This window comes from Puma concolor, chromosome E1 (assembly GCF_028749965.1).
Source record: "Puma concolor isolate L17-30 chromosome E1, mPumCon1.1.hap2, whole genome shotgun sequence".
Lineage (NCBI taxonomy): Eukaryota > Metazoa > Chordata > Mammalia > Carnivora > Felidae > Puma > Puma concolor.
The window spans coordinates 62,941,959-62,956,256 of record NC_141680.1 but is presented as its reverse complement, the minus strand read 5'-3'; the positions used below and the strand labels follow the sequence as shown (position 1 = coordinate 62,956,256).

Here is a 14,298-nt window from a genome sequence, read left to right as displayed (position 1 = left end):
AGCGGGGGGCAGAGGGCGGGGGGGGGGGGGGGTCCCCCGCGGCGGCGGCCCGGAAGCCCACCCTCCCCCACAGCACAGTCTCAGGGTCCCGCCCCGCCCCGCCCCAGGCAGCCCGTGGCCGACGCAAGGCTCAGAGACCCTTCCCGCAGGTTCTGGAGGCGCTGCTGCCCCTCAAGGGCCTGGAGGAGCGCGTGGCGGCCACCGTGGACCTGATCACGCGCAGCCACGCGGGCCTGGACCCCCGCGAGCTGAGCTTCGCGGCGCACTCCTTCTACCACAAGCTGCGCGCAGCCGAGCAGTACATCCCCCGGGCCACCTACCACGGCAACGTGACGCTGCTGCGCGCCAAGACGGGCAGCGTGTACGGCGAGGGCCTGGGCGCCGACTACAACCTGTCCCAGGTGTGCGACGGCAAGGTGTCCGTGCACGTGGTCGAGGGGGACCACCGCACGCTGCTGGAGGGCAGCGGCCTGGAGACTATCCTCAGCATCATCCACAGCTCCCTGGCCGAGCCGCGCGTCAGCGTCCGCGAGGGCTAAGCGCCCCGGGGCCCAGGGAGGGTCCTGCGGGTGGGACCGCCCGGCCCAGACCCCTGCCCACGGCCGCCTCTCCTCCCTCGCGACCCGCGGGCCTGGGGCGGTGGGCGGATGGGGGCTGCGCCGCCGACTCGGAGACCCGCCTCGGTCTGTGAAGAGTCGGCCTGGCCGCCGGCCGAGCAGAGCCTCGTGCACCGCGCGGGGCCTGCCACACAGGCCTGTTGCTCGGTTCTCCATTTGATTCTCCTATTTATTGCGTCGCCCGGGAAACGCCAGGGCCTCGTCCACCCTGCGCAGGCCGGCGGCGCGGGAGCCCCGGCCCCGGGGCCCCCATGATGCAGGGGCCTGCGGAAGGGGGCAGCCCCCGGGGACACCCGCCCTGTGTTCGTCTGTGTTCGTTTTTCAAAAACATGATTCAAATTGCTGCTGGAATTCTGGAATTTACTGTAACCGTCAGTGTAAAGAACCACGTCTGGATCCTGTTCGGTTTTTACACCAACCTGGTGCAAGCTGCTGTCCCACAGAACCCCCCCCCCCCCCAATTAAACCCACGTGAGCTCCAGCCTCCAGTCACCCTTTCTTCCCTCCTTTGACAGCTGCTGTGGGGCCAGTACTGTCCCGCCACGTCTCTGGGGTCCAGAGGGGATGCCCCCGTGGTCCCCGTAGCCCCCTGCCCACAGGACCGTGCGTATGCGTGCTCGGAGAGAGGGACGGCACCAGGCTGCAGAAAGGCTGGACGCCGCCTGCAGGGCTGGGGCGGGCGGGGCTTCGCCAGAGAAACAGAACCGGCAGGAGAGTCTTGTCCTCTATCGTTGGGGGCGTTCGAAAGATGAGCCAGGGCAATTTTTGGATTTTCCCTGGGCTTCTTGTCAGAATTCCTTATTCCTCAGGGAAACCTTGGGATTGTTCTCCAGGGTTTTAGCTCATTTGAGGTGGCTTATCTCCGTTACTGAGAATAACCTTTACTTGAATTCAGTTGGGCATAGGTATGCGTCTTCTCGCCTTCCCAGCGACACCTAGCGTTGGCATAACTGGCCAAGCCGAACGAGAGACTGATCAGTTTAGGCGAAGGTACGGACGCTGGATCAGAGGGTATTGGAGGGGCAGGGAGGTCCCCTGAGCATCTGAATCCCAAGAGCTAAGGGGTGAGGTGGACACCAGTGGGTTTGTGGGCAGAGCGTTCTGGGCCGACTGGCGGAGATGAGCAGAGAGAGCTGGCGCCTACGATCAGGAAGCCAGGGCACAGAGGCTCGGGCCCAACTCTAGGTTTCAAGAAGGACATGTTGAACCCAGAAACAGACCGGGGGCCCTACCGTGTTCCTCAGAGAGCTCAATATAGATAGGGTTCCCGTGAGCCAACAAATCCACTCTGAGGTACATACCCCCAAAGAATTCTAAACAGGCCCAAACATGCGTGTATATCGCTGTTCACAGCAGCATCACGGACAGTGGCCAACACATGGACACAAGCCAAGTGTCCACCAACAGAAAAACGGATGTAAAAGTGTGGTGTGTTTGTGCCTGGAATGTTGTGCAGCCATGGAAGAGAATGTTCTGATACACGCTATGTGGGTCTAAAACCATGCTAACAATAGTGGAAACGATTGCTGGAGTCGGATTATCAAAGATTTCAGAGGAAAAATACACTGGGGACAAATAGTTACTTCATAATGACAAAAGAGTCAACTAACTGAAAGGGTGTAACGATCCTGAACTTGTATGCCCTGTAACGGTTCCCAAATACAGGAAGCAAAGGTTGTCGGTCAGGGAGAAGAAACATGCAAATTCGCAAAGTTGGAGATTTCAAAAGCCCTCTCTCCTTTACTGGTAGAACAAGAAGAAAATCAGTATAGAAGAGTTGAACCAAATGACCAACCAACTTGCCCTAATTGACATAGAACATTCCACCCAACCACAAATTCTTTCCAAATTCACATGGAAAGTACACCAAGATAGTACGCGTTCTGGGTCATAAAACCAGTGTCGGTAAGTTATAAAAAATCAACTTCTATAAAATATTTTCTCTAGTCACAATCAAATAAAATTAGCATCAGTGGCAAAAAGAGCTTGAGAATATCCTTGAGTGTTTAGAAACCAAGTAAGGACTCTAAAAACTACAAAGGCTAAAGAAGAAACTGGAAAAGAGTACTTTTTTGAACTGAATGAGAAAATGGCATACCTGCATCTGTGGTACTTGGAGAAGAGACCGCACGGAAGGCCTGCGGCAAAAAGGAAGTTTCTCAAATGAACTAACCTTCAGAAATTAAAAAAACAGAGCAAACGAGACCCAGACTGAGGAGAATAGTGGAAATAGTACACACCACAGTCCAAATCCATTAGATAAAATACAGAAAAATGACAGAAAATTAGTGAAACCAGAAGCTGCTTCTTTGAGAACCAATAATACGTAAACCGGATTGAACTGGAAAAAAAAAAACAAGGACACAAATTACCACCATCAGGAATCACAGAAGTGTTGTCGCTAAGATTCTACACATGTTAAAAGACTAAAAGGAATATTATGAACAGCTTAATGCCAAACAATTGGACGACTTAGATAAAATGAAAAAAGTCCACACAAGACGTAATCAAGAAGAAATCGACCACCCAAGTAACCCTACATCGATAGAAAAAAGCGAGTTTGTAGTGAAAAACCTTCCAACAAAGAAAACTCCAGACCGGAATGACAACTTTTCCTGCTGGAAATTTAAGAAAAAAACTATTACCCACTCTATCCAAACTCTTCTTGAATTTTGGAAAGGAAACCAGTCTCAATAAGTTCAAAAGAATTCAACTTACAGGATATATTTTGGGGACATGTTAGTCTGTTCATGATGCTCTAGACTGAAATTCATTTTCCCGCAGCTCTAGAGGCAAGGACTTCCAACATGAAGGTTCCTGCCAGTTTGGTCCCAGGTGAGGGCTCTCTTCCTGGCTTACAGACGGCTGCCTTGTTGCTGTGACCTCACCTGGTAGAGCACGAGCAAGGCAACAATGTACAACTCTTCTATGAGGCCAGCATTACTTTCATACAAAAGCTAACAGACATTGCAGGAGAACTGCAAATATCCATCATGATCACACACGCAAATATTCTATACAAAATTGTGGCATACAGAATCACATGTTAGAGGACAATACATCACGACCCAAGGGGGTTTATCCTAGGAATGCAAGGCTGGTTCAACGTTCAAAAATCAATCGATATAGGGGCGCCTGGGTGGCTCAGTCAGTTGAGCATCTGACCGGCTCGGAGCCTGGAGCTGCTTCGGATTCTGTGTCTCCCTCTCTATCCCTCCCCGACCAGTGCTCTGGCTCTCTGTCTCTAAAAAATAAACGTAAAAAAAAAAAAATTTTTTTTTAATCAATCAATATAATTCACCACATTCATGGCCAAAAAGGGATTATCCCACTGGGTGCAGAAAACAGCCTGTGCTGAACGCAGATGTACAAAACCCAATGCCTCCTTGTGAGGAAGCTCTCAGCTGGCTAGAAACAGGAGACCTCCCAAACCCAATGAAGGACCTCCATGAAAACTGCAGCTGCCACTGTTCCCAGTGGCAAAAGGGCAAATGCTCCCCCTGCAACCAGGAACAAGGCAGAGACCCACAGCCCCACCACCTCCAGTCAACGCCATGTTGGAAGCTCTAGTCAGTGCAGCAAGTCAAGGAGCAGAGATGAAAGGCGTAGAGACTAGAAGAGAAGAGATCAAAGTGTCCCTGCTTGCAGACAACATGGTCACCTTTGCAGAAGAGCTGATGGAACCCCACAAAAACCTGGACGTAAGAAGTGAGTTTAGCAAGACTGCAGGAGAGATCGGCATACTAAACCCCATCTCATGACTACATACGGGGGGGTGAACAGGCAGATGCTGATGTTAAAAAATCAATACTATCCACAACAGCATCCTCCAAGGAAGAAACCGTTCAGGATAAATATGATGAAGGTGCAGAAGGGTGTTTCCACCGCTGAGTAAGATCAGAGAAGGGAGTAGGGAGATGTGCTGTGCTCGTGGATTAGAAAACTCAATGTTAACATGTAAATTCTCCCCAAAATGACCTATAGGTTTTTAAAAATATTGTATTTATAAGCTGTCTCTACACCCAACATGGGGCTCAAACTCACAACCCAGAGATCAAGAGTCAGACACTCCACTCATGGAGCCAAATACAATCTCTATCAAAATCTGAACAGACTTTAGGAATTGACAAGCTGTAACAATCAAGACTGTGTTTATTGACATCAAGATACATAAGTAGATCGATGGAACAAAATAATTAAGAAATAGACTCACACGAAGGGGCATCTGGGTGGCTCAGTTGGTTAAGCATACGACTTCAGCTCAGGTCGTGATCTCACGGTTCGTGGGTTGAAGCCCCACGTCAGGCTCTGGGCTGACAGTTGGGAGCCTGGAGCCTGCTTTGGATTCTGCGTCCCCCTCTCTCTCTGCTCCTCCTCCACTCATGCTCTGTCTCTCTCAAAAATAAACATTTAAAAAATTTTTTAATAAAAAAAAGAATTGACAAAATTAGCCAGACTGATCAAAAAGAAAAAGGAAAGGACCCAAATAAAATCAAGAATGAAAGAGGAGAGATCACAACCAACACAACAGAAATAAAAAACAATAATAAGAGAATATCATGAGCAATTATATGCCAATAAAATGGGTAATCTGGAAGAAATGGACAAATTCCTAGAAACATATTCACTACCAAAACTAAAACAGGAAGAAATAGAAAATTTGAACAGACCCATAACCAGTAAGGAAATCAAATTAGTAATCAAAAATCTGCCAAAAAACAAGAGTCCAGGGCCGGATGGCTTTCCAGGGGAATTCTACCAAACATTTAAGGAAGAGTTAACACCTATTCTCTTGAAGCTGTTCCAAAAATAGAATTTGAAGGAAAACTTCCAAACTCTTTCTATGAAGCCAGCATAACCTTGATTCCAAAACCAGAGACCCCACTGAAAAGGAGAACTACAGACCAATTTCCCTGATGATCACGGATACAAAAATCCTCAACAAGGTATTAGCCAACCGGATCCAACAATACATTAAAAGAATTATTCACCACGACCAAGTGGGATTTATACCTGGGATGCAAGGCTGTTTCAATATCCGCAAAACAGTCAATATGATACATCACATCAATAGAAGAAAGGACAAGAACCACGTGATCCTCTCAATAGATGCAGAAAAGCATTTGACAAAATACAGCATCCTTTCTTAATAAAAACCCTCAAGAAAGTAGGGATAGAAAGATCATACATCAAGATCATAGAAACCATATATGAAAGACCCACCACTAATATCATTCTCAATGGGGAAAAACTGAGAGCTTTCCCACTAAGGTCAGGAAGAAGACAGGGATGTCCACTCTCGCCACTGCTATTCAACACAGTATTGGAAATCTTAGCCTCAGCAATCAGACAACACAAAGAAATCAAAGACATCCAAACCGGCCAGGAGGAGGTCAAACTTTAACTTTTCACAGACAACATGACACTCTATATGGAAAACCCAAAAGATTCCACCAAAAAAACTGCTAGAACTGATCTGAGTTCAGCAAAGTTGCAGGATATAAAATCAATGCACAAAAATCGGTTGCATCCCTATACACCAACAATGAAGCAGCAGAAAGAGAAATCAAGGAAGCGATCCCATTCACAATGGCACCAAAAACCATAAAATACCTAGGAATAAACCTAAGCAAAGAGGTGGGAAATCTATACACTGAAAACTATAGAAAGCTTATGAAAGGAATTGAAGAAGACACAAGAAAATGGAAAAATATTCCATGCTCATGGACAGGAAGAACAAATATTGTTAAAGTATCGATACTCCCCAAAGCAATCTACATATTCAGTGCAATCGGTATCAAAACAACACCAGCATTCTTCACAGAGCTAGAACAAACAATCCTAAAATTTGTATGGAACCAGAGAAGAGTCTGAATAGCCAAAGCAATCCTGAAAAAGAAAACCAAAGCCGGAGGCATCACAATCCTGGACTTCAAGATGTATTACAAAGCTGTAATCCTCAAGACAGTATGGCACGGGCACAAAAAGTCACTGGGGTCAATGGAACAGAATAGAGACCCCAGAAATGGACCCACAAACGTACGGCCAACTAATCTTTGACAAAGCAGGAAAGAATATCCAACAGAATAAAGACAGTCTCTCCAGCAAGTGGTGCTGGGAAAACTGGACAGCGACACGCAGAAGAATGAACCTGGACCACTTTCTTACACCAGACACAAAAAGAAACTCAAAATGGATGAAAGACCTAAATGTAAGACAGGAAGCCATCAAAATCCTAGAGGAGAGGGGCGCCTGGGTGGCGCAGTCGGTTAAGCGTCCGACTTCAGCCAGGTCACGATCTCGCGGTCCGTGAGTTCGAGCCCCGCGTCAGGCTCTGGGCTGATGGCTCGGAGCCTGGAGCCTGTTTCCGATTCTGTGTCTCCCTCTCTCTCTGCCCCTCCCCTGTTCATGCTGTGTCTCTCTCTGTCCCAAAAATAAATAAAAACGTTGAAAAAAAAAATCCTAGAGGAGAAAGCAGGCAAAAACCTCTTTGATCTCGGCCGTAGCAACTTCTTACTCAACACGTCTCCGGAGGCAAGGGAAACAAAAGCAAAAATGAACTACTGGGACCAACTCAAAATAAAAAGCTTCTGCACAGAGAAGGAAACAATCAGCAAAACTAAAAGGCAACCGACAGGATGGGAGAAGATATTTGCAAACGACATATCAGATAAAGGGTTAGTATCCAAAATCTACAAAAAACTAATCAAACTCAACACCCAAAAAACAAATATTCCAGGGAAGAAATGGGAAAAAGACAGGAATAGACACTTCTCCAAAGAAGACATCCAGATGGTTGACAGACACATGAAAAAATGCTCAACATCACTCATCATCAGGGAAATACAAATTAAAACCACAATGAGATACCACCTCACACCTGTCAGAATGGCTAAAATTAACAACTCAGGCAACAACAGATGTTGGCGAGGATGCGGAGAGAGAGGATCTCTTTTGCGCTGCTGGTGGGAATGCAAACAAACTGGTGCAACCACTCTGGAAAACAGTATGGAGGTTCCTCAAAAAACTAAAAATAGAACTACCCTACGACCCAACAGTTGCACTACTAGGCATTTATCTAAGGGATAAAGCCAGCATTACCTTGATTCCAAAACCAGACAGAGACCCCACTAAAAAGGAGAACTATAGACCAATTTCCCTGATGAACATGGATGCAAAAATCCTCAACAATATACTAGCCAACTGGATCCAACAATACATTAAAAGAATTATTCACCACGACCAAGTGGGATTTTGAAGGGGCACATGCACCCCAGTGTTTATAGCAGCACTATCAAAATAGCCAAAGTATGGAAAGAACCCAAATGTCCATCGATGGATGAATGGATAAAGAAGATGTGGTTTATATATACAATGGAGTATTACTCGGCAATCAAAAAGAATGAAATCTTGCCATTGGAAACGACGTGGATGGAACTGGAGGGTATTATGCTGAGTGAAATTAGAGAAAGACAAAAATTCTATGACTTCACTCATATGAGGACTTTAAGAGACAAAACAGATGAACATAAAGGAAGGGAAACAAAAAGAATATAAAAACAGGGAGGGGGACAAAACATAAGAAACTCTTAAATATAGAGACCAGAGGATTGCTGGAGGGGTTGTAGGAGGGGGGATGGGCTAAATGGGGAAGGGGCTTAAGGAAGACACTTGGGATGAGCACTGGGTGTTACACGTAAGGGATGAATCACTGGAATCTACTCCTGAAATCATTGTTGCACCATATGGTAACTAACTTGGATGTAAATTTTAAAAATATAATACTAATATTAAGAAAACAAACATTAAAATTTGTTCTCAAACAATTTAATTTTTTTTTAATGGCCGAAAGAGGGGCGCCTGGCTGGCTCAATGGATGGAGCATGTGACTCTTGATCTTGGGGTTGTGAGTTCAAGCCCCAGGTTGTGTATAGAGAGATTACTTAAAAACAAAATCTTTAAGAAAAATTTAAAAACAAAAAAATGGGCAAAAGATGTGAAACAGACATGAGGAACAGACATAACATTTCATAAGGAAACGAAAATTAAGAATACAATGAGAGATCAGAACATACGTATTTGTTAAAATTAAAAACATCAAAGGGCGCCTGAGTGGCCCAGTCGGGTAAGCGTCCAACTCTTGATTTCGGCTCAGGTCGTGATCTCGCGGTTCGTGGGTTCGAGCCCCACGTCGGGCTCTGTGCTGACAGCTCGGAGCCTGGAGCCTGCTTCGGATTCTGTGTCTCCCTCTCTCTCTGCCCCTCCCCTGTTCTCTCTCTCTCTCTCTCTCTCAAAAATAAACATTTAAATAAATAAGCAAACAAACCAATAAAATCCCAGAAAGGCAAGGTAATGTCCAGTGACAGAAAACAGATCAGTACTTTCCAGGGGTGGGGAGCGGGGGGTCGGAGGAAACACTGGGGGTCACAAATAGTTTCATTACTTTGACCGTGATAGTCTTCTTGGCATATAAATATATCCAAACTTATTTCATGGTCACTTCACATGCAGCTTTTCATCGCTAATTGTACCTCTGCAAGGCTGTTCGAAAGATATCTAGAAACCAAATAAAAGTCGGGCCGACCCCTACCATAAAATAGGGAGAAAGCGGGCCTCGATCCCGCCGAGCTGTCACTCCTTCCCCCTCGGATGGGTGCAAACAGAGACTGCACGCTCGGCTGGCAAGGCGGCGGGGAGACGGGCGCCGAAGGGGGCGAGCCCGTGAGCCCTCTGCGGGGACTCGGCAGGGGTGCAGAAAGACGCCCCACGCGTCATCCCGAACGCACACTTGCGGCCACTGAAAACCAACAGCCGCGAGCACGTGTGCACACGCGCATTCCCTGCAGCGTTCTTGGAAATTGCGAAACGGCAGACAGCGTGTAAATGTCCGTGGCAGGCGGCGGACAGCCTGGGCGCGAGGAAGCCACCGTGGCCTCCGGGATGGTGTTAAGCGAAGAAAAGGCAAAGTGGAAAATCACGCTCTCTTGCGTGTGTCAGGGGAGGAATTCAAAGCTGGGTGTGCATCGGTGCTCATTCTTGCAGAAGGAACGAGACGGGGCGAGTGAAGCACGCCCGGGGGCGGGGGCGGCTGTGGGGAGACGGACATTTCTCTGCACAGAGCTTGCCGCGGTTATGACTTTGGGAACCACTACAGAGATGGGGACAAAACAAAGTTGGAGGCGAACAGAAACAGTACGATCGCCCAGTCGCTGGATGACGTCACCGCACGGAAGAGACGGACCTGCCCTCAGCGGTCCATCTGCTACAGACAACAAAGGACGGCAAAAACCCTGACCTTGAGGCTGTGGCCGCAGGGGAGGGAGCCCGCCACCTCCAGGTCACCCGTGCAGGATTAACAACTCCGTCTGCGGCCCGGCCTCCGGAGCATGAGGAGCCTGGAGCCTGGGGACGCCAGGTCCGGGGACAGCGCGAGGACAGCGCGGGGACAGCGAGGTTGGCTCCGGTGTTGGCCCCGAGGGGGAGAGCGAAGCCACTCTGAAACACGGGGACGCCAAAGGAGCCCGGGGCCACGACCGTGGACACAGTGGTGTCGAGATGAGAGATGGTCACAGATACGCCCAACGGAAGAGTCCACACTCCCAGATTCTCCGCCCCGAAATCCCAGCGCCCCGGGCACGGGCACGCTGTGAGCAGGTCTTCAGACAAAGCCTCTGCAAACCACCCTGAGGGCACCGGAGAAGGCAAGGGGGCGGGCAGTGGATCTACCAAATCCCGAGGCTCCCAGCCCGGGTGTCCCCGGGGAGGCGGGCGGCAGGCTCGGGGTGCCGTCCCCTCCCCGCGCCAGCCGAGCTGGGGACAGGCCGGTAGGAACGGGGCCCCTGCCCCTCCAAGTGGCGCACTTGATTCCCAGCAAAGCGCAGGGAGAGGCGGTGAGAACAAACGTGTGAAGAAATAATGGCTGAACATTTGCTAAACATCCTGAAAAACGCTGTGAAGACAGACGCTCGGCAAAGCCCAAACAAGGTAAATACAAATAAAACCACTCAGATAAAGAGAAAATGCCGACCCGGAGGAAACAGAACGAACACAGCACAGCCAGGGGAGCAGCATCAGAAAAACCAGGACAAAAGACAAGGGAAATGACTCCCGCAGTCGGGAACCACGGAAAACCTCCACCCAAAGAACACGTGGCGCCTTCGGGGCGTCAAAGGCCCGGTGACCTTTCTGTCCCCGCCGCCCCCGGTCCTTCTGTAAACTCAGCGTGATCCTGACCAGAGTCCCTGCAGCCTTGTTGTCTAACATTCTAAAATGTAAGTGGAAATGAGGCAAAGAACCTAAAATGGATGGAAGGGTCAGAAAAAGGGCAGAGTTGGAAGAAGGATACCGTGGACCTCGAGACTGACTCTGAAGTGATGTTCATGCAACCAGTGCGTGTTGGGGTAAAGACGGACGTACAGCTTGAAGGGACAGAATAGGGAACCCAGAAATGCACCCTGACACACAGGGCTGCTTGTATTTTTTAAATATATTTTTAAGCGTATTTATTTTAAGTAACCTCTACCCCGAACGTGGGGCTCAAACTCACGACCCGAGATCAAGAGTCACACGCTCCACCAATTGAGGCAGCCGGGAGCCCCCGATTACTTGTAGAAAAGGCACCCGAGATGCTTTGCGGGGGTAAAGAGTCCTTTACACTATAGTCAGGACAACTAGGTATACATATCAGGGGTTGGAAGTCTATTTTTTTTTTAATGTTTATTTCTTTTTGAGAGAGAGAGAGAGAGAGAGAGAGAGCAGGGGAGGGGCAGAGATGGAGACAGAAGGTCCGAAGCGGGCTCTGTGCTGACCTCAGACAGCCGGATGTGGGGCTCGAACTCACAAACCGTGAGACCATGACCCGAGCCAAAGTCAGAAGCCCAACCAACGGAGCCCCCCGGGCGCCCCTGAGGGGGTGAAACTCTAAACACCTCGCACGTCAGGTACAAAGCTAATTCGAGATGGGTTGTTGACCTGGATGTGAATTTTTATAAGAAAACATGGGAGAAAATCCCCACGATCTTCAGGGAGACAGAGACATCTTAGGTCACAAAAAGCTGTCAAAACACGCTTGCCGGGTTGTCAGCACTGTGAGAGCCACCCAGTCTCCGAAGCCCCTGCTCACGGGACAAAGCTGCGGGTCGGAGCCCCGGAGGGACCGCTTACAGTCCTGTGTGACAAAGGCCTCGTGGCCGCTGTCGTCAAAGGGCTCAGACGACCACCCCCGGAAGACAAAGCACCCCGTGTTTGGAAAAGGCCAAAGGCCTGAGCAGACACCTCACAAGAGGAGGCACGCGGTTTCCCAGTAAACCCGTGAAAACGGGCTCAGCGTCCCAGGCCGCCGGAGGAGCGCGCGGAGCCCCACAGGCAGGCCCCGCCGTGCGGGCAAAACCTTCAGCGGTTTTCGCTTTTTAAGCTCCAGAGGTAGCTGACCTAGGACACCGGGTGAGGTCGAGACGTCCGGGGCGTGACCTGACACACGGGGGCCGGATGTCCTCCTCGGGGCGGCGAACGCGACCTCCATCTCACCCCGTGGCCCGTCCGCTCAGGCAGACGCACCGCCCGCCAGTGTCCATTCCGCGAGCGTCGCCGCGCTGTCCGTCACCACCCCCCCCCCCCCCCGCCCCTCCACCGTGCCCCCTCTCACACTCCCTGAGGGACGGAGACACTCGGTGCCGGTCTTTCCCCGACGCGTTTCACTCGGAACGGAGTCCTGGCGTCAGGACATGTCGTCACGAATGGCAGGACTTCCTCGTTCACGGCCGGGCGAGATCCCTCTTTCCCCGCGCGTCGTCTGTGGGCGGACACGGGTTGCCTCCGTGCCTTGGCCGCTGTGAGTTATCCTTCCTTTGAACAAAGCTTTATTTATTATTTATTTTTTTTAACGTTTATTTACTTTTGAGACAGAGAGAGACAGAGCATGAATGGGGGAGGGTCAGAGACAGAGAGGGAGACACAGAATCCGAAACAGACTCCAGGCTCTGAGCAGTCAGCACAGAGCCCGATGCGGGGCTCGAACCCACGAACCGCGAGATCATGACCTGAGCCGAACCGACTGCGCCACCCGGGCGCCCCTGAACGAAGCTTTAGAAATATAAACATAGGTTTACAGGAAGTTGCAAACAATGTGCGGGAGGTCCTCTGCAGCCTGTGTACCCCCCCCCCCCCCCCCCGTTTCCCCATGACAGCACCGAGTGTCTCTACGGAGCAAGGCACGCACGGAAAGTGACACCGGTACGTGTGGTTCCATGCAGCCGTATCCCCTGTGTGAACCCGGGCAACTGTCACCGCAACCAGGACAGAAGCGTCTCCCGCCACCGCACGGCTCCTCGAGACGCCTGCGGTGGGGGCGCCCGTGCCCTCGCTGGCCCCGCCCCCGGCGCTCTGCGACCTATCTGTCGTTCCAAGGCCATCGCGAGCCTGGGACCATCCATCCGTGCCCCTGGAGACTCAGCGTCCCTTTCTCAGCGGCCGTCACGGGCCCTGTCAGAGGCCCCTCCGGCTGTCGTGTTTCTCCTGGACTCAGTTGCGGCAGCCTGCGTTTTTAGGAGTTTGCCCGTTTCCTCCAGAAGACCACGTCGCCGATGTCAGGAACGAGGGAGGGGGCCTCGCTCTGCCACCAAAACGGCCAGGAGAAAGGCGGGCGAGTGCCCGTCTTGGGATCGTTCTCCTAACCCTACTACTTACCGCCCCGGCTGCCCCCACGCGCGCCTCTGGGCTGCAAGGGCCAGCCGTGCCCTCTCCCCCGGCCGCATGGCTGGCGCCCGCCCGTGACCCGTGGCCGCTGTTGGCAAGTACGTGACCTTCCGCGGGTCACAGTCCCAACGCGCCCCGGTTCACCCAGGCGACTGCGAAGTCGCGGAAGGAAAGGACAAGGTGTGTGCGATCATAACGTCCTTTATAGTCACGCACTTACCGCCATCGCTTCTCGGTTTCTTCAGGCGGATTCAGAGGATCCTCGGGCTCCCGGGTTTTGCTGTTTGGGCAGATCTTTACATCCGGGGCGGCGCCCGGGACGCAGACGCCTCCTCCCCGTCTGTGGCGCGTCTCGGTGCCCGGCAGCCAGGCTCCCATGTGGCGGAAGGTTTTACTTGCAACGATGTTCACGTCCCCAAGCTCCCCTTTCATACATCTCGGCGTTGGGGTCACATGTCATCGTTTCTCACCCAACCCTGCATACAAAGACACTTCCCTGTGTGTTTTCTTTTTTTTTTTTTAATTTTTTTTTTCAACATTTATTTATTTATTGGGACAGAGAGAGACAGAGCATGAACGGGTGAGGGGCAGAGAGAGAGGGAGACACAGAATCGGAAACAGGCTCCAGGCTCTGAGCCATCAGCCCAGAGCCCGACGCGGGGCTCGAACTCACGGACCGCGAGATCGTGACCTGGCTGAAGTCGGACGCTTAACCGACTGCGCCACCCAGGCGCCCCATCCCTGTGTGTTTTCTAAAAGATTTATAGTTGCACATTTTATTGAGTTAATTAAAAAAAAATTTTTTTTAATGTTTATTATTGAGAGACAGACACAGAGCGTGAGCAGGTGAGGGGTACAGAGAGGGGGAGACACAGGATCCAAAGCAGGCTCCAGGCTCCGAGCTGTCAGCACAGAGCCTGACACGGGGCTGGAACCCATGAACCACGAGATCATGACCTGAGCCGAAGTCCCACGCTTAACCGACTGA

At 50.7% G+C, this 14,298-nt stretch overlaps 1 protein-coding gene across 5 annotated transcripts in view; it reads left to right on the top strand.

The window, feature by feature from the left end:
- FASN (fatty acid synthase) overlaps positions 1-14,298 on the top strand; it is a 76,430-nt gene that overhangs the window by 17,376 nt on the left and 44,756 nt on the right. For 4 of the 5 annotated variants that reach the window (XM_086688289.1, XM_086688293.1, XM_086688292.1 and 1 more), the window contains exon 42: positions 150-615. In XM_086688289.1, coding sequence (XP_086544415.1) covers positions 150-539 — 390 coding nt within the window. In that variant the 3' untranslated portion in view covers positions 540-615. Of the gene's footprint in view, positions 1-149; positions 969-14,298 lie in introns of those variants that run through there. The other variant, XM_086688290.1, reaches the window with a different exon arrangement.